The sequence below is a fragment of the Dipodomys ordii genome, unplaced genomic scaffold, assembly GCF_000151885.1.
Source record: "Dipodomys ordii isolate 6190 unplaced genomic scaffold, Dord_2.0 Scaffold10, whole genome shotgun sequence".
NCBI classification, from domain to species: Eukaryota; Metazoa; Chordata; class Mammalia; order Rodentia; family Heteromyidae; genus Dipodomys; species Dipodomys ordii.
This window is the reverse complement of record NW_012267226.1, coordinates 22056434-22077379: the sequence shown is the minus strand read 5'-3', so window position 1 is coordinate 22077379 and position 20946 is coordinate 22056434. Positions and strand designations below refer to the sequence as shown.

Here is a 20946-nt window from a genome sequence, read left to right as displayed (position 1 = left end):
ATTTAAGGACAAAGATGTTATGTAAATTTGAACACACCTTGCAAATGGTTCTCAGAATTAAGCAGTGTCAAGCTCTACCCTTCATGATTTCCCTTTCCTCATCATCAGTGTTTTCAGGAAATGCACAGGAAACCAGAGCTCAAAGCACAGGCCATGCTGACCCTTCTCCATTCAACCCTCGCCCTTTGCCCAGCCATCTGGTACCATCCCGGGGAACATCTCTGCCAGACACAGAGGAAGGCTGGAGTCCCTATCCTGTGTAATCAACCTGGAGAGGAGGATATTGGAAGCCCCAGCTCTCCCTATTTCAGGCAGCCCCAGGGAGGGGCAGAGTGCAAGCAAAGAAAAGTCCTGTTTGTAAAGGACTTTCTCCTCCCCGCCCCCAACCTCCTGCCTACAGCAACTGATGGCGTTTAGGATAGAGTCACCCAGGTACATGCCTTCATTCTTCAGCCCCATTCAATGAAAGTGGGACACAGAGATGAGCAAGCAATAAACCCAAGATTACTACAAAGCTCAAGAGACCGAGGCAAAGTCAAGATCACACAAGGATTAAAGTTCATCCTCTTTCAGACCAGGGTTCTCCTTCGGAAATGAAGTCCTTCCTCCAAAACAGTACTGGAGGCACCTGTGGTCCAATCAAGTCTTGAGAGCACCCTCTCTCCCACCCTAGAAGTCACAGGAACTCACCAGCCATCCTGATGCCGCCCCGAGGCTGAGTGTATCACACACCCCCACTAGCTCATTATTCCCCTCCAGTCCCTGCCCCAACCCCAGCTTCCTCAACATTTGCTTTAAGATTTTTCTGGATCTGTTTTTGTTTTGTTTTTGTGAAATCTTGTTTTGCAGAATTGTTTTTTTTTGCTTCTGAGGATTTAAACCAGACCTAGAGAGAGTTGAGGATTCAATTAGCAGACTTTAGTGTGGACCCTGTTCTGCCTCCTAGGAGATTTCAAATCCCTTTTCTTGCCATTTTGAAAGCAGAGCTAGTACTTGTTGAGGGAACATTTTTATGGGGATTAAATGATATGTAAAGTAGCCTATTACAGCCAGGCACTAAACTCTTAGTAAATATTGATTTCCCTTTCCACGAAGTAAGTGGGTCCCTGTCCCTTTCTATTAGACTTTCACGATACTTTCTGGACCTAAAAATGATCTCCCAAGCCCAGTGTTCGGTTGGCCTGATGGTGGGAAGGGCATTTCAAAGGAAGGGATACTTCTATTTCTGCAGCTCGCTTTTTCTCCATCAGCTTTTTGTTTTGTTTCGTTTTCCTCAAGGAGCTCAAAGCACTTAGAGCTCATCATTGATGCTCATGGAAAAAAAGATCTCAACTATTTCAGAAATTTCATTCCAAAGTAGAAATCAGAAAAAATATCTAAATTATCTTGCCACTTTTATGGCCAATGGGCTTTTTGGAGAAAAAAAATGTGGTCAGCATTGGACGGGCATTTCTTCTTTACTGCTCCACCCCACCCCCAGACTCTTAAAGTTTATGGATTGCTGGCATCCTGCATTCTAACGTTGTAAGCTATGAGGCTAAAAGAACATAAAACATCACCCGAGGAGTCGTTAGCCATCCATAACGTGACAGAGAGAAACGTATGCTTCTTTAGAGGTGATTTCCAGCCAATGAATCTGCTGTTTAAACTTGTGTCTTTCTGTTCTGCAGGACCGCTTAGCAATAAAGTGCTCTGAGATGCTTTGGCCAGAAAGTGCTAAAACACAATGTGCTCATCGCATCAATGTAGGTACAGATTGCAAGAGCAGCACTTTTTAACCTCTCTCTGACTCGAGTGTTTCTGTTCTACCCTTAAACAACTGACTCATTGCCAAGGAAACTGGAAAACAGATGGAATTAGAACTAATCTTAAGAAAGAAGAGGGTAGAGCCTCTTTGCTTACTGGGGAATTATGCAGTTAAGAGACACGGGTCTGCTACTTCAGCTACTCAAACAAGCTGCAGGCTTTTATGCAAACTCTAGTCTGTCCTCTTATGCAGAAAGTTGATTATCTCTATGATAATGCCAGTGATCATCTTTCTTATTTGACTTTTATTTCACTGCTCATTTGGGATTTCAGAGCAGATGTTGAAACTTTATCCATGAAATGCTTTAACTGCCCACTCTAATTAACATCAAATATGAATAATTTCAGCCCTGGTCACGATTTTTAAAAAATGTTGTAACATAATAAAATGAGCCAGGTTATTTGTACTCAACCCTGGCACACTGCTTTTTCTATTAGATTTTGTGGAGGAGGAAAGGGGGGGAATTACTGATGAAGAGAAACTCACATGCCTCGGGAAAGAAAAAACAACAACAACAAAAAACCTTTAGTTCCTCCCTGGGTCCCTACACACGTGACTTAGAATGAGCTCAGTACCCTAATCACTCTTTTGCAAGTACAATGGTATGTATTACAAGAACATCGTCAAGAGGCTCTTTTTAAGACATTGGTAATGGATTGTGATCAGGGGGACTTATCTGAAATATCTGAACTGTCACCGCTGACTGGACTGGTTCCTCTGATATCTCCCTCTGTGGAAAGTGGGTGGCAAGACCCATCCGTTTAGCTCAAGCAAGCTGACATTCCTCCTTTCTCCCAATTAGATTCCTTCACAGCAGAGAAGATGGACAAGAATTAGACGTCAGGAATAGCAAGTGGAAAGTGGAAATTTTGAATGATTACAGGTGTGGTGCTGCTGCCGCCATAAAATGTGACTTCCTCCCATGTCACAATGAAAACCCAAGTGGCAGAGAAGGTTGGCATGTCTTTGAAGTACTTCCTGATGTCCTTGGTGGCTCTTTTCAAGATGACGGGGTCCATGGTCTCTCTGTAATAGATCTCGCCTCGAATTCCGTTGTGCACGTCTGCCCAAAATGGGGCGATGAAGGCCCTCCCATCCGTCAGGGGAAAGGATTCCGGTGTAAACTGGCTCACCAGCACGTTGAAGGAAACAACGCCGTTGTTATTGACCTACAGAAATGAGAGCGGTTTGGGCATGATGGACCTGAAATCAGGACACGTTCAGAGTCACAAACTAAGACCTGACCTGTGCCTGGTCCCACGGATGAAAACGACCGTCAACTTACTGACTTAGAAAACCCATCGACACCAGCCCCCATTGTAGAAATGAGGAGTCTGTTTACACCCAGACACACGCACTGGCTCCCTTTCGCTTTCAATTTGTAGTCGGCTTTGTTTCTTACTAATAAACCAGTCTCATTTTCACGTTCACTAGCCTATCTCTATTTGCATTTATCAGATGCTACTGGTCGCTGGTGCAATGAAGACATCTTCCAAGTCACAGGTGCAAAAGAGACAGGGAAAACAAACACATGTGGAAAGCAAAGTTCAATTTTCAAAAGCAAGGAGATTGATAGGAGACCTTGATTCCTATTTTATGGGGAAAGAATGGTAGATTTCAGAGATAGATCACATGTTCCTTCACTGAACTCAGGTATCAGAATGAACTCTATCTGCTCCTGATGAGACATTTAAAAGACGTGTGTGTGTGTGTGTGTGCGCGCGCGCGTGTGTGTGTGGGCGTATGTGTGTGTTTGTGTGTGTGTGTGTGTGTGTGTGTACTGGGGCTTGAACTCAGGGCCTGGGATCTAATCTATCTTCAGAGCTCAGCCTCTTGAATAGCCAGGATTATAGGAGTATAAGTATGAATCACTAGCACCTGGCTTTCAGTGATTCCTAGTGATGTCACAGCCACTTCTGTCCTCAGACCAGGACAAGATTAAGTCCCACTGATGCCCTCATTCCATCCTGGCTCTGGTATGTTGGTAGCTTCTTTGCACCAGGGCTGTATAAAGATTGACACATGAGCAGCTTACATTGCATATGTAATGGATCTGCTTATGGTGATTCTTTCCCAGTTTGTAAGTGGCCTAGTGAAATGACAAATCCTTACTGCAAATCACAAGCCAATTTGTTCCCTCCATTCACATAGGAACTGCAAACAATCCTGCAACTGAAAGGCACTGATTGAACCAGGTGGCTCAGAGGGCTTCAGCATCAGACACACCTGTGGTGGGAGTACATGCTACTTTGGGATGGAGAAAACAAATGGCTGTTTTCCTCTCTATGGGTCTATCAGGGCATGAACATCAGCAGTGACCCAAATCCCATAGGCAAGGGCTCTCTACCTGGACCAACGGCACCTCAGAGTGCTTCAGAAGTGAGAGTGTTGGATTTGGAAAGAAAGACAAGGGATCAGAGTGGCAGGAGCCTGCTGTCTTCAAGAAACAGGGAACAACCCAAAGGCCCACAAATGTCATAACTCACAGGGCTGGAAAGGCAGGGAACCACTTCCCCTCAGGTAATCTGCCCCCAACTTACAGTCTGCTCTTTTGCAAGGGCAAGAACGCTTTGGGCTCTGCGTCACAAACTAAGACACGAAATTTGTTAGTGTGGAGAAAGAAGAGGAACGTTAACTATAAATATCTTTGCTCTGGAGGCCCAAGCCTAAGGCTTCCAGAACCAAAGTCCTGTAGTCACCGCCCATCTCCAAAATCAGGTTAACACATTGCAAAACTCACAGTCAGCTTTTACACACAGACCAGGAGGCCCAGGTGAGGACAACATCAAAAGCTTGGGGGTGCTAGGGGAATGTGTTGTTTTAGGGAATAATGGATGCAATTAAAACACACAGGCGCTACCTTCGATGAGTGGGTCTCAAACTTCTGTGAGCGCCAGGCTCACATGAAGGCTCCTCAAAACTGGGTGCTGGGCTTCCCTCCCCCACTCCCTGGGGTGCTGCATCAGCAGGTTTGGGACAGGCCTGGAAAGCAACCTGGCTAAGAGGGTCCACGTGATGCAAGGGCTGGTCTCGCTACTGCTTAGATAGGAAGTACTGGTAAGGCAAGGGAAGAAAGGATGATTTTTGTCACCGGAGCCAGTCCTGAGGTGAATGGGAGGAGGAGGAGAAGGGTGGGAAGGGTTTTCTTTACCTTCTCCAGGGCAAGATGCAGAACCAAACGGAATGTCCCGTGATCTACACACGCCTCCCTCCATCCGTGAAGACCAGAGATAAAGACAGGCTTGGCGGCTCAATACAACAGTCTCACTGGCAGGCCACCAAATCACACACACAGTGAGCTAGAAGGCAGGCTCCTCAAGAACTCTGACAGTAAACGAAGCCCCTTCTTAGCCCCAGCTTAACAATGGCACCCTCTGGCATCGCTACAGACCGAACGACGGTGGGCAGTTCAGCAGACACCCTCCTACCATAGCTGATTATCTCTCCGAGAGCATTCCAGTATGACTTCAAATTGGTAGGCAGGCCAAGAACAGCAGATGTGGAAACGCTTCACAAGCCCCGAAGGGAGAGGGACAAGGCACGGCTCCCGGTGTGGCTCCCTGTATCTTTTTAGCTTGTGGAGTAGCAGAAATAATGTTCATGGCATTGGGGCTGCTTTGCTTCTGTGTTTAATCACCCACAAGAGCAATTTATGGTGCTGTAGACTCCTCTGTTATGAACATTAGCCACTAAATATACCTTTGACTTTCTTAATCATAAAACCTATCAGCTCATGAAATCTCAGAACTTCTCATGGGGGCTGCCAATAAATCCTCCATTCCCAGAGCCCTGGGAAAGGGTATTTAAAATGCTTTCCTTAATGACAAACAAAGGAGAGAGAAGCATGAGGCAGCCCCTGGCTGCTTTGTACTCACATAGACAGTGCGGTAAGGAACGCCAAAGAAGAGAACCGGGATGGCCAGCTTGATCTCAGATGAGCTCCCATCGTCCACTTTAGGTGTTTTGGTGTCATTCTGCCAAAATGGATACATGAGCTCCCTGGGCTGAACTGTCAAGAGAGATGGTTATTAGATACAGGGCACCTGTCTTTTCCATTTGGCAAGCTACTTTCCTCCGCCTGATAAAGCCAGCTTCTTTGAACATGGCTTACAAGCCAAATGCAAGTCAGATGACCTTTCTCCTCATCCTAAACCCAGCTATAACCAGAACAGGATTCTTCTGACTCAGGGAGAAAGGGAAGCAGGGGAGGGAAAGCCCATTTTGCTCCATTCCTGTGTTTGTGCATTTGGGGAGAGTAATGGTGACAGCTGGCTACTAGGTGGTGACATCCAGGCTGTCTGGAGTTCTTGAGCACTGAGTGGCGAGCGAGCCTCTCTGTGTGGCATGCTTGGGGAGGGATTGTGTCTTGACAAGATAGCCAGGCAGAGAGAAGGTGGCAGTGGTCACCTTTAGTTCCCTCCCAGCCCAAGAACTCAACTATGGAAGCTTTTCCTGAGAAGAGACCCTTCTTCCTAGAGCCCAAAGGCTGAAGATACCAGAAGGCAATCAATACCCGGGCAAGAGTGGGAGGAAAGAGTCTGTAACTGGCCCGAGAGTGACTCTGACTGAGCCTAGCCCTGGAGGCTCGCTGCCCAGCTGCTTTTCACGAAAGGCACTCTCTTCCTCAGCCTCTCAGCCCAAGGTGATGTCATCACACACACAGACACAATGTCACTTCCTCCCTGGACATTTGGTCCATTGCAGCTGTGAAATAATCTCTGTTTCAGTAAACGCTTTTCTCTGCCACGATCTTTTTCCTCCCTTGAATGACAATTAACCAACAGGACATCTTCCCCCTTTATAAAAATTTGTTTGGAGATTTTGGTGCAGTGGCAAACCCATCGTGGGCTCTGGGCCACAGCTTTGGAAGAAGTTGGGGGTGCCACGCAGAGGCTGAGGCTCGGTCTCATGTCTGCCCTCTCCTGGGGGAAAGCGCCCGGGTGGCACTGACTGAGCTGATCGGATGAGAGGCACTGTCCCAGGGCTGTCATGCTCCTCTGAGAGCTTTTTAGTGAACAGACAACAGCTCAGGAAAAAGAGCACAGAGTGGCCAGGGAGCAGCCCAGCAGTGTCGGGCAAAGGGCCAGCTCCCTAGCTCTGAAGACAGACGGGAGCAGGAGGGCTGCTAAAACAGAGAGCTCATCTCTTTCTGCCAGCCAACGTCAGCGAGAGTGGAGCAGAGTCTGATCTTAGTCTATTATAAGCCTTGTTTCCCAAGCCCCTGAAATTTCTGAGAAGCCAACCAAATTTTAACCTGCAGGGGGCGCTGTGACCAATTAGATTTCCCCAGGGCCCTGGGCTGTGGGCTGGCTGAGATTGTCCTTACAATCAGTAGTAGAAAAAGCACCTTCCAAGAGTCCTATTTACATAATGGTCACAAGTTCCCAATTCCTAGAAGACAAGAGCTTTTTTTTTTAAAAAAAAAAAAAATCCTTCCAACTCCTACCCTACCTACCATTAAACTCAGCGCTTATTCAGTTGAAGGGTGATAGCTTCTGTGAATTAATAGCAAGAAATGAAGTCATGCTAAGGGCTTTCCTTCATGGGAAGCCTTTTGGGGAGCCACACCCAAGTAAGAACAAGGGTTCAAATTTACATGGAATCGTTATCATTTTTATGGGATGGGTCCTGGAGTTTGGGACAGCACTGATTAATCTGTCTACAGGATGGGAAATTAAAACTCCTCAAGAAGGAGCCTGTCCCTAACTTAATGAGAGGCAACTCCCAGGACCCTGTCTCTGTAAGTGACCCTAGCTGGCAACTGACATGACACAGGAATAGTGGACAGTTTAAAAATTAACCTCAAGAAGAATATAAAAATCAGTACACTTAATATTGTGAGTATTCCATACATATTTGTTGAATTGCAAAGGGTACTTAGCAAAAGGGAGGGGCTTAAACTACTGCGATTTCCATCTCCAAAGCCATTATACATATGGATAGCATGACCTAGCAAGAATGCCAGAATTAATACAAGAAAGATCACCCCTACCATGCTCACGGCAGGCTGGAGAATTCACAGTAAACATAAGTACGCTTCAAGGAGCCTTTTTCATTAAACAACATGCATTTTCTTGGCACAGGCATGGGAGGTATTTTCATGCAACAAATAATGCTATCATTTATATGCTATAACTATTTCATTCTACCCAGGCCTGCATGCACATGGTTTTCAGAGCTGTTCATCGGAGACTTGTAACCATGTGCCAGCTGAACTTACCAAACAAACCCAAAACAGAAAGAAAGAGCCTTTGGAATTTTAATCACTCATCAAAGTGGAAGAGCTATGTTGACCAGCCTTGTCTCAAATCCACAAACAATAGAAGGAAATTTATGTTGCCCCATTCTGGGGGTAACAGAGCAATGTTGTACAGAGAAAAGAATTATGGAAGCGGAGGACTGCCTCATCTTATTCCACTTATAGCATTAGACTTTTTTTGTCTGTGTCATACATTTCCTGACATCCTCATCATCAAGATCAAGGCCATTAAAATTTAGGAAATTTTAGTTAAAAGAAAAAAAATAAGTCTTTGGAATCTTAACACCCATTAAATGGCCTGATGGTAATCAATGACTGGACAATGGGTAATGTGTGTGTGTTACATATATTAATGGAAATAACTTGTATTATTTTAAAGACCTTCTTTGGTAATGTACAAATTATGTTCAAAGTTAAATAAGAAAAAGGACTGGAAGGGAATATCGTTCAGAGTTACTGTATTTTACCCTTGACAAGCGAATTTAATTTGCATTTTCTGTTGTTGTATATGTAGACGCATGTACGCCTGCCCTCACAATTATGATTTCGACAACAGCGTCTCTTTATAAATTCAGGAGCATGCTAATCAAGAGCTTTATGGAATTCAGGAGTACTCACCTTGGTGCTGTACAAGTGCGAAGATGAAAGAGACCCAAATTCTAAGCAATGATGAATAATTCATCCTGGAATTTTAAAAAGAAAAAGAAAAAAAATCCCCAGCTTGCCAGAGTAAACAGAACACCAGGTGTGCTTGGTGGCAAATCCCGAGGCACAGCTGAACCATCCTAGGGCAAATTCACATCATAACATCAGTCATTCTGTGTCGGGTTGGGACTCCCGGACGGGCACAGTTCCTTATTTCAACCCTTTGTGAACAGATTAGAACCCCAAAGAAGCCAGTCTGGAAGTGCAATGAGATTGTGCAAATTGTTGGAAATCAATGAGCAGCAATTGGTAACAAGGGCAGGTAGGTATCTTCTGTGCATCTGAGAGAGTACTGAGGAGCAGCATCCATCCCTGAGATTTCTAAGCCAGAAATCCTGTCCTTTGTGAGATCTGGACTTCCTACTTGTCATACCAGGATTTCTAACAATCAGGGCAAAGAAATGTAGGCTAACACTCCCTGGGGTTCTCTAGGTAAGGGGTTGAGAGCGTCTCATCACTGTTATGTGCTATGGCACCCACCTAGTATTTCACTGGCCAGATTCACAAGCCATCAAAGACTCTGTGATTTAAGAGATCCACTTATGTTTGCCTCACAAAATGAATAACAGCTACCTTGGTAAGGAAAAATAAAGCACACAAAGGTTGTTCATTAGAATTATAATAAAAGTAGCACCCAGTGCACAAGTAAGTGATTAGTTCCAGCGAGTTCATTGGACTTATTTGACTGGCAGTTTACAATCAGTGCAACTGGTGTTTCTTCCCTCTGCTAGGAGCATGGGCGGTCTGCATGACACCACAAAGCTGAGAGGCAAACTCACTCACGAGCCCCACATTCAACATACACCTGCGCAATAAGCACCAAAGTGCATGGCTAACCACAAAGCCTGAGCCCAAGGGCATCCTTAAAAATAAATAAACTTCCTTTTCTCTTTTCTTTTTAAAAATCATTTGAAGTGATCGAAACTCTTCAGCCAAACTTTCACAGGAAAGCAATGCGTTTGTCCTGGGAGCATTTTATTGCAGATTTCCAGTTGTCAAGCACGCACATTGCAATTTCAAGCACATATTCAACAGTAGTCAGTTTTGCTGAAAACTGTGTACAAGGATTTCAGAAGAGATCAAACACGCTAGCAGAGGCAGGTGCCAAACAAACGCAAGAGGAGAGCCCTTAGGGAAGCAATGCAGAGAACAGCACATAAGGTTCACTTAGATATTTGTATTTATGGAGGGGGGAAAAAAACATGTCACTAACCTGTTTTGTAGAGGCTGGAGGAACTGAGTCAGAAATATGAAAGCCAACGCTTAGTAAACCAGGCACAATTAGGTAAAACAAGAATTCATGTTAGTTCTTCCCAACTTGCTGCCAATTATTTCTGATTCCTGAAAGGATGTCTGAATCTTGTACTCGTAAAACTAAAAATTCAGTTAGTCCTGTGCTACAGTCAGGTAAGTGTTGAGTTGCAATCAAGCTTTCTCCCCCCCCCCCTCACCTTCCTATTGATCAAGGAAAAGTAAATCTAAAGATCGGTTTCAGGATTGTGTAGAAAGGTTCTTTTCCTGAAAAACTAGACCTCCCCATCCCCTCCCCCAGCCACCACCTCTTACCAAAAAAAAAAAAAAAAAAGTAGATTCAGATGGAAATGTCAGGTACTTGGAGCTGAAACCTTGGTTCTTTCTGATCAAATCACTTTGCAGAGAAAAACACAAAAGAACCCCCCCTCTTCTCCCTTTGTACCCAAAAGAAGGCAACTGTATAACATTACAGAATTAGCATCCCCAGGCCTGGGATTAAAACTGCAAACAAATCTGCTGCCTCTAACATTTAAATGAAGTTAGTTTTCTACAACCCCCACCCCACTCGCTCTTTTAAATCTGTTCTTGAAAAGGCTGTCCTTTGCTTTCTCCCAGGATTGCATGAGGTATTTCAAGAAATGTTCCTTACCTTTTCTAGGTTTTACTCCTTCTTTCTCTCTGTTACAGTCTCTAGGCCAAGGAACTTTTTAGGTACAAACCAAATTAATAAGGCACCTAAAGTGTGGGCAGAAATTTCCACAAAGAAATCCCAAGCAAGTTGTGGATGCCCCTCCTGATGTCCCAAGAGACTTTCTAGGCTGGGAGGGGCAGTGGATGGGCATGGGGCAGAGGATTTAGAAAGTCCAGTGAACAGAAGAAAACATCCATGTTAGGTTTTGCTCCCAAGCATTTAGTGCCATTGGCTTTGGCATAAACCACGTTACCTAAGATATTTAAGCAAACAGTAACTCAAATGTTACCAGGTCACTCTTTTGTAAACCAAGAGGGGTTTAAAAACTACTCCACATTTTTCCCTGAAAAGATCACAAAAATGAAATGACAATTCTGGTTTCAGGCAGATTGTCTTAAAATGGACAAGAGGGTTGGGGAAACTAAATTTGTAATCTAAATTATTCAATTCCCCTCCCCTCAAAGCCCCCCAGAAACCTGTGATAATTCAGTAGGTTTTGTACAATGAGTTTATTCTTTTGCTAGTAACTTGAGTCCTCTCCATATACCCATTCACAGATGACACATGGCTGCTTCCTTCTGAAAGGAGCAGGTTTGGGTAACAGAATGTAGTTTTGGGGGAGCCTGGTGTAAAGTGAATTAAACTCAAATCCAAGACTCACCTAGAGATGAAATCTCTTTGCTCAATCCCGATTGCGTTGAGTCCCGTAGCAACCTAAATGTATGGGAGCAAAGCAGTTGATTTTATTTGAAAACTGCTAATGGCATAGTAATCGGTAGTTGCATTCATCTTTTTCTCCCGTTTACTCAGAAATATTAATATCCCACCCCCTTTGGCCCATATCAAATTTTTCATCCTTCTTGGGGCCGGACTGCTGCTGGGTCTAAAAGTATACAGGCGTGTATGAGGTGGACAAAGATTTCTGTTAAGATTTAGCCTACAGGAGGGTGGAGTGGAGGTGGGGCTTGGAGTCTGTCACCCAAGAGGGTTGTGTCTTACAAAGATGGTGGTCCTTCTTTCATAGTGTAACACAAAGGGCCACCTGGTTCGGATGCAAATGCCTTCCAAATAGGCTCATGCGCTAAAGCTTTGGTCCTGATGCCAGCTGTGTGCAGAGGCAGAGATTTGGGGATCTGACTAGATCATGAGGGCTCTGACATCAGTGAGTCAGTCCACTGATCAATTCAAAATCTGAGTTGACTACAGGGAGGTGGTGAACTGTAGAAAGGGCGGCTGTTTGGAGGAGGTAGGTCCTTGAGACCACAGCATGTTCTCTGCCTTATACTCTACTTCCTAGCTCCCAAGAGATGAACAGCTCCTGCTGCCACCATGTTGTCCTGGGCTCCAAGTAATGGTTCCAGCTGACTGATGGGCTGAAACCTCAGAATCTCCTTTAAACTCTTTCCTCAGGTGTTTGTCTAACACATCTGAGTATACTGTTCTTGCTCAGGGGCTTCAACTAGCACCATGGAAGGTCTATTGCACAGGTATAGAATTTCAGGTGAAGTAGCTCCTGACTAGGAAATCTGGGTACAGAAGATGGTAGTGAGTCCATGGTATTGGGATCTGCTGGGGAAGTACAGATAGTACAACTCAGATGATGCCAGCTTCCTGAGCATCCATGTGTTTGCTTAAGAAGTGGGCGAAGCATCCCTTTGAAGAGAGTATCCTTGCTCTGATTTGGAAGAAAGTTAAAAACAACAGTGGAGAGGCAGACATAGTACAATCCCTATCCTCCAAAGAACCCCATGCAGTTCCTCTACAAGAGACTTGGGGACAAGAGCCAATTCAGACGAAAGCGTATGACAGACAATAAGCATGGGACTTTAGGGCAAGTAATCCATCACTTTTCATGAGTACTCTGCTGAAACAATGTTCATATATTGCTAACAAGAAATAATGGCTTCTACTGAAGGGGTGGAATCTCACCAAGGAAGCAAGATGGTGGCTCACCAACTGTGTTCTTTGTTGAGTGTAAGTGCCTGAATCTGCAATGGCCTTGATGGGGAGAAGGCCAGGTTGGCTGCACTAACCAGAAATCACATCAAGCCCAAGGCCAGTGCAGTCTTTGACTTTGCAGGAATATTACAAATAGTAAAACTAGGGAGTGGGGGAGAATGTTCATTTTATATAACCTCAGTAGAGACTAGTTTGGCAATATCCACACACAAATCAAAATTACAGGGGCTGGGAAGGTGGCTCAGTGTAGAGCGCTTGCCTTGCATGCATGAGGCCCTGGGTTCTATTCTTCAGCACCACTAAGCAGGAAAAAAAAAGGAAGTGGCACTGTGGCTCAAGTGGTATAGTGCTAGCCTTGAGCTGAAGAGCTGAGGGACAGCGCCCAGGCCCAGAGTTCAGGCCCCACGACGGACACAAATCAAAATTACAGATACTTTGACCTTTTGATCTAGCAATCTCACCTCTAGGAATACATTCCACAGATGTATTCAAACATGCCAGAGAACATACGCTGTTTACTACAGCAAATCAAAAAGTTTTAATTTAAAAAGGAATGAGGAAGAGATGGAAAGGGAAGGAAAAAACTCAAAAAGTAAGCAAATAGGGTATTGGTTAAATGGACTATGGTCCATCTATATACAAGGTAAACATAGTATATACAGAGGGAGGTGACTCTTTGTGTTCTACTAGAGTTCTTTGAGATAGATAACAGGCAAAATAAAAAGCAAGAGGCAAGGTAGTGCTTAATACAGTAACCTTCATGTGTTATGCGGGAACAATTAGAATATAGATTCTTGTCTACTATGAGATTCTTGTCTACTATGATTTGTATGCACACAAGGGATGAATAAAAGATGGAGCACAGCCATAGAATGGAGCTTTTCAATTGTATGTCTTCATTACATCGCTTGACTTTTGGACCATGTACATGTTATCTATTTAAAAATTGAATTTAAATGTTTTCAAGTCTCCTTCTTGTCAGACAATCTGAAATTTAAAACAAAATGTTAACAAGTGAAGCCGTTCATACTGCCCTCATATTTCCTCAGTAAGTACAGCTGACACCTGCCCTGAAATGTGTCTGATGTTTCACTAAACATTTCCCTCTGTAGTCTGCATTTGTTAATGTCTGCCTCTCCTGTTCCTGGTCTTATTTTAACACCTCAGTTGTTACTCAGTGACATGGGAGCCTGTGGTAGACTCAAAAGACTCAAACTGCACCTTAAGTACTTGGGGAAGCTAGATCTTGCAGATGGTAATAGATAACACATTTGCTCCATTTTGCAGTACTTGCATTCTCCACAAGACTCCTTCTTGAATGCTACATCAGTTACAGCCTCATCCTTTCCCACAACAAAACCATAAAGCCTCTAGTAAATAATAAGCTAACTCCTTTCCTTCCTAAAGAAAAACCAAGTTTAAGTTCATGTGGAACAGTGGGCCTCCTTGATACAAGTCTGAGATGAAACGGAACGTCCTCTCTCACCACTGGTTCTGCTGAAACCAAGCTCTAAAAGTGCTGGGTGCATCCCATGCTGGTTCACTCAGTCATGTCAGCAGCACCTACCACCAGCACCCAGTGTGGTACCTGAGACACAGGGGGACGGGAGATGTGCCAAACACATCACCGTTCAAGAATCAGCACAAGGGCATATTCAAGTCTTGGTTTAGATACTCCATTTCAGAGTCAATTTAGTGAACGAATGTTGAACACTGCATTTTAGCATGTTAGCTAAACAAAACCTAACACCGCAGGTGTTGGGGGCCAAGGATGGAGAACTTCAGCAGAGGACACACAAGTATAGATTCAATGTCCAGTGCATGGATAAAGCAAATTACTTGTGTCTGAATCCTGGTCTTGTTGACATCTGCCAATCGTGTGACTTTGCGCAGGTGACTTAATCTGCTTGTCCATCATATCCCCACTAGTGAGAAAATGGGGATGACAATGCTGACCTCGCAGGACTGAGATGACAGACAGAAATTTCTTTTCCTAGGAGATGGAAAGTGTGATTGGAAGGTCAACCTCGTATTGTGTTCAGTCCAGAGGTTATGGGCTATTGAGATACATGGGGCTACTTTGTAAGTGCTCAGAGAAGCTCAAAACAAATATGATTAAATAGAATTCATCACAAAAGTTAAAGTTACCACTCTTTGCAATTTGAATAGGAAGCAGATGTAATCCTAAATTAAAAGTGGTTAGATATTAGGCCTTTTTGAAGCATTAGGGAGCAGTTTATGGGCTGCCTTTGAAATATAGAAATAAAGTATGGCTTGTATCTTCTCAGTAGTAATTTAATTCACAATGGCTAATGAAGAAATTATTCATAAGCAGATAGAGCTCAAACTCTCTAATACTTCTAGAAAATTATTTTCAAAAAGAAAAAAAAGTAGCCCTTGAACAAAAACCGGCTATATTTTTGTTTCACCAAATGAGATTTTCAGTCTTACTGGGGGAAAAGGAGTGCTAAATATGTCAAGGAGAACTAAAACGGAGGGCAGAAGACATGTTAAAAGTATAAAATTTTGCTCACAGAAAAGCAATATCCATCCTTCCAAATCCTTCTCCTGCAACTTTCCCTTCCATCAAGGTCCCAGTCCAGTTCATTCAAATGGCCAGGCACTTCCTGGCGTAGACCACTTCCCCAGAGAACATAACCAGAGAACCAATCGCTGTCTATTTTTAGCTGTATAAACACGTATCTTTGACCCACCACTCCAGGAAAAAAAATCAGAACACAAAGCAAAAATGGACTTGAATTTTTAATTTTTTAAAGATTATCTCTCTGTATATTAATAAAGAGTGCAAAGAATAGACCTTCATGTTTAAATTATACTCTAAATAAAATATATATAGATATATATGTATATATTTCCATTAACTGCAGGAGATAACTGGCAAGAGCCTGAGAGAGTCCAGTCCCTCTCCACCACTACAATGGACATACATTTGAAGGAAGCACCTATGAAGAACAGTAGAGTTCACCACACATCTGGAGACACACAGCACTTCTGGGTGGTCTGGAGAGCAGTTTGCATTTTCAATCCAACATGTAATGAAAAATCACATCCACGAACGGAAACGACACTGCTCAGAATGGCGGATTCTGAATTCAGGTTTTCGGTGCCCATGAAACAGCACTACCCAGATACAAGCCATGCTCATGTGCGTTAGTAACAGCTACCTGTGGGAGGCCTCAGGCGGGCACCACCAGTTTGTGCAAAAAATACCCCCTGTGCCGTCCTCACGGCTAGCGTAGCAGCACGGCTTTTTTCTCCTTTTTAAAATTAACATTCACTGCTGCCCCCCACCCCACCCTGCCAAGTAATAACATTTGGTCTTACTATATATAAGTGGGCTTATGTGTTGTGCTGCATTTTTGTCAAAAATCTTATACAAAACAAAAACAAGGGGAGGCCGCTTTTTTATGTACTTCTGTCAATGGTGGGAAGGACAATTACAACACTTTAACGGCAACAATAGGTTTATGACTCTGGACTTTTTTTCTTTAGAGCAACCTGGGATATTTCAACAATTTTGATTCAAAAGTGATGTAGCTTCAGCAGTTCTGGGGCCAAATGAAAAATCAAAGTGCTCATCCCTTCCTTTCTTATAACAGAGTTATAAGAATAAAATAATATGTTGTACCTGGAACAGCCTATCTGTAATACTGGCCAGGACAGCACTTTGCCTCATAAATGTCAATAATTTGCTCCCACTCAATCTGGAGGAAATTAATATTAAAGTATGGATAAGCCACCGACAACCCATTACACAAGTCTTGGGGACTTGAAGGTCCATCATCTCTTCTTTCCTCCTTCTGGGCCTGTTATAAAAATAGTTTGGTTACAAGCATCTACACAGCACCAATTTAAAAAAAAAAATCTGCATCTTTCTTTAGCCACCCAAGTGAGTCTGTAAGTACACATGCTCAAAAAGCTTTTCTCATTTACTTCTGTTCGGTAACTCTAAAACACCAGTAATTGTATTCATTTTTCTAATAAAAAAAATTTCAGCAATCATTAAAACCATTAGTTACAATGCCTTAAAAATACCCACATCAGCTGACTTAGAGAAGTTCCCTTGACATGCAGCCATATACGAAAAGAAATTATGCCTGCAGTTGATAAACACCGTGCCCTGTAATAAGGGAAGAAACAGTCTCTGATAGTAAAAACGCAGTTCATAAAACTCTTATATAAAATATCTCATTATGACCATTCCACTTGTGACTGAAGTGTAGGTGTTCACTCTTCACTCTGCCTTCTGCTGGGGAAAGCGGGGGGTCCTACAACTCCAAAAAAATAAGAATGCATCCAACTGTCTCCCAGGCTGACAAAAGCACCCGGCTCAGTTACACTGCTCTCTCAAACTCATCTGCACTTAAGCGCACATACACAAAGCACCCACAGTTTTAATCTTTGTGACATTGTTGCTAGACTTCTTTCCCCCTCTATTTCCAAAAATCTGTCAGGAAAATGTGACTACAAAATAATTGTTCTTTTCTCTACCAGGCTGGATCTCCATGGCTCATCTTTATGATTTTGAAAGCTAAAGTCTGTAGCAGCGGAGAGTAGGCCCTGTTCATCTACCTCAAACCCTTTGGCTTCCACCTGTAGGGGCCCAGTAAGTGCAGATCTGCTCAGTAGGCCTGAGCCAAAGGCTTTACAGATGCTGAACCTGAAGTGCATCAAGAGAATAAACATCTGCCACGTGGCAGAGGAAAACATTTAAAGTAGCAATAATAAACACAATACCTATACACGAAGGAAAAATTTCATAAGAAATGAAATTTGGAGGAGTTAAGTAACAAAGGTCAAAAGGTCAGATGCAACCAGAGAACAGCTGCATTCTCCAAAGAATACTTTCCCTGCCTACTTTCCACCTGCAGAAAGCTAAGTATTTCTTGTCTCATACTTGTAAACATGGAGGACAAAGAAAGATACACACTGATTCCAACTGATTAATAAAGGGATAGGAATGCAAACAAAAAAGGTGTCAGAGTAGGCAAGGGTCTAGCTTTTAAAGGAAAAGTACTTCAAATGTGCTTCTGCAAAAAATATGACTTGGAGGCAATTTGGAGGTTTTGACACTTGAACTTTACTCATAGATTGTAGGCAGAGTTGTTTTCTATAAGAGTAACTAAATTAAGACAAAAGAACTGTGCAATTATGACATCACAAAACCTCACAGAAGAACTGGGAATCAAAGTTACCTTTGATTAAAGTTTCCCACTCACTTTTTGCAAAGTGCAAGCAAAAGCAAGGGCATTGGATGGATGGCACAGGCAGGGGCGGGAAAGCCCTTTCTCCAGTCTCCCACGTCACCCCTTCATGCACACCACGGACAGTTCATTAGCTGACCCTCTGCTCTCCTGGCCGTGGATTCTATTTGATTCCTCATAGTCAGGCTTTTATTCCCAATAGCTTAAAGTAATAAAAATGAAAGATGTGAGGAAATGAATTCATACGTAGAAATAAAAGAAACCTGGAACCTGACACATTTCATATTTTGGAAATAATGGTGAACATAATGCTGAGGGTGGTTGACAGTGAGATCATAGCATATGAGAGAGCCAACTACTCTGCCCGTGCTTCCAGAATGGCTGAAAGTTTACCTGGAGTCTTAACACTCCACATACCCTTCCTTAAGATCCTAACAGTCATAGGTTCTTACTGATACCTGAGATCAGAGTCAGGCTGAAAATGCTTAAATCTTAAAAGGGAGAAATGAGAGGAAAAAACCCAAATTGAGGGAAAAAAACCAGTTAATTAAGAACAGATTAAAACTATTAGGTAAGTATATGTTGATAGTCCAAGGGAAGGAAAGGAGGGAAGGGGGGAAAGGAAGAACAGGGTAGGGGGACTGGTCTTTGCTGTGGAGCTCCTCATGTACCCTTCTAACTGGGACACGCTCTTGCCGACGTGTGAATACTGTAAGCTACCTCTGAAGCAGACACGGCCCTTCTGAGGGGACCTGGTTCACGCCATCTGCACAAGGACATCTAAACTGCCACGATAACCAAGTGACAGACAAACCCGTGAGTGCAGCGTGCAACCGGTGATCTCTTTGTCCTCGTCCATGAGAAAGGATGCACGGACTGGAGATACAGCCAGGTCTGCTGGCTGAGCAGAAGAAATCTGTGGTAGAAAATACCCAAAACAACCCCTTACCCATTCTAAGGGGAAAAAGATATAAAACCCCTCTCAAAGCAAAACAAAACAAAAATAACATTTTCCCTCCTAAAGAAAACCACATTGGAAACAAGTGCCCTGCGAAAAGTCCATATGCGTGTTTTTACAAGGCTGGTAGAGGTTATTTTGTTTTGGATTCCACGTAAATTTTATCTCCATCTCTAATGCCAAAGGAATGTAATGCCCGGGAGCTGTACTTCATTTCTTCTGGGCCAAAGGGAGCTTCGTGGTCAAAGTAGTAGAGAAGCATGCTGCTTGTGGGTAACTGCACTAGACTTTTCAATTGTTTCTTTAGTTCAGCAACTGTTTGGTCCAGACGAATGCTCATTTCCTCCACGTGATCGTTAAAGTGCACCTCCACTTTTGCACTGCTCTGGGGTCGTAGGTCCACTTCTGCCAGAGGCTCCAACTTCCCATATTTTGTGATCAGTTCATGATATCTAGAACAATAAAAACAATAACATCAGCAGCTTCCATTAACACTGCATGGAACTACGGACTTCTTCCATACTATATTGCTGCTTCAAACACCAATACTATTTCATTCAAGTAGTATCTGTACATGTGTGCACAAATGTATGCACTATGAACCAACAGTTCAAGCAGTTACTGGATGACCTGTGGCTCCTGTGACCAGATACACAGCTCTGTGGAATCCACAGGGAAAGCACATTCTTGCAGAGAGAAGAGGCACTTTTTTTCCTGAAGATGGTCACCATGCATGAATGATGTAAGAGTAGGCTTCAGAGGATAGGCCTTGTGGTACAAACCTGTAATTCCAGTACTCAGGAGGCTAAGGCAAGTTCAAGGCCAGCCTGGGCTACAAAGTGGGAAAAAATAAGGGAGCCTTAGAAAGAAAATCAAATTTAGAAAAGCAGGTACTACAAAAATAAGAGAGAAAGGCGAGATCTCCACGAAGAGCTTGCTTTCCTGGGGGTCGGCATCAGGAGAGTCGGCTCTCTAGGCACATACCTTGGTTATAAATGGGAAGATGGAAGTAGGTTCGGAGGCCTGAAGAAGCCATAGCTTTTAGACACAAACACATATGTTAGCCATTGAACCAACTCTTTCCATGAAGCCTTGTTTGAAGGTACCAGTCTAGTGTCAACTGTAATAAAAGCAATTTATGTGAAAGGCAAGGATACAGTTGTGATAAATAAGGAATGTTCTTTCATCAAAACAGAAATAAAAATCAAGCCAAGAGGAAAATTCAAAAGTGAGAATAGGGTCCACAAAGTGAAGTTTCTTCTGTGGAAACTCCAGCCCGCTGCCAGCCGGGAGGAGCTGGGCATGGATTTATTGGACGGGGCAGGTAACTTTCTATACACTAGAGGGGAAAACACTGAGATGACATATGATAGCTAAGACACATGGAGGCAAATTAAAGATTAGAATTATCATACTTACATAAGATTATTCTTCAACCTCTCCCACTCCACTTGGAGCTTTTGCTCAGTAAAATCATAAGGTGTCATAATAAGGTTGGTAGGAACATTAATGACATAGTAAGACATCTGTGCTTAGAGATGGAGTAACAGAGAATGGTAAAAATAGTCCTGCCTCTGCCTTTGGAGTCTGACCCCATCTTGTAATTAGCTGTGTAACTTGGCAACTCACTCCACTCTTGTATCTCAGTTTCCTCATTAGTCAAGTCAGGGTGATAATGCCTGCACTAAGGTAGGACCTTAGAGGACAGTCATAAGAATTAGACAACTGATGTTACTATGCAAATAAAAGTACTGACGTCATAGCTTACATTATTAAAATACCCCTTAGAAACCCGAAGACAGCTGGCCCCTACTTAGGGGAGATTTCTTAGAAAAAAGGTTCATAGGATCACACAGACTACAGAATACTGTCCCATAACTTAAGCCAAAATCTGATCGTTCTTTGGTTGGTGGTTGATTAATCATGAGGTAGCCCTGTTTGAATAAATCCTTTAGCCTCAGCCTCCTGCCTGCTGGCATTATAGGCCTAGGCCACCATGCCCAGACAAAAACAGCATAAAAAAGGACTAAAAATAATCACTGCGAGCAACAGAAGAAGTAATAGTTTATCAACATAACCTTTTAAAGG

General features: G+C 43.3%; 2 protein-coding genes across 2 annotated transcripts in view; both read right to left on the bottom strand.

The window, feature by feature from the left end:
- Window positions 1–10018, bottom strand: part of Tecta (tectorin alpha) — a 68937-nt gene extending 58919 nt beyond the window's left edge. Inside the window, exons 1-4 of the mRNA XM_013009594.1 lie at window positions 9985–10018; window positions 8685–8749; window positions 5683–5816; window positions 2689–2976 (exon numbers count right to left, since the gene is read on the bottom strand). Coding sequence (XP_012865048.1) covers window positions 2689–2976; window positions 5683–5816; window positions 8685–8748 — 486 coding nt within the window. The 5' untranslated portion in view covers window position 8749; window positions 9985–10018. The remainder of the gene's footprint in view (window positions 1–2688; window positions 2977–5682; window positions 5817–8684; window positions 8750–9984) is intronic.
- A 6244-nt stretch (window positions 10019–16262) lies between these two features.
- Window positions 16263–20946, bottom strand: part of Tbcel (tubulin folding cofactor E-like) — a 30533-nt gene continuing 25849 nt past the window's right edge. The window contains exon 7 of the mRNA XM_013009863.1: window positions 16263–19310. Coding sequence (XP_012865317.1) covers window positions 18992–19310 — 319 coding nt within the window. The 3' untranslated portion in view covers window positions 16263–18991. The remainder of the gene's footprint in view (window positions 19311–20946) is intronic.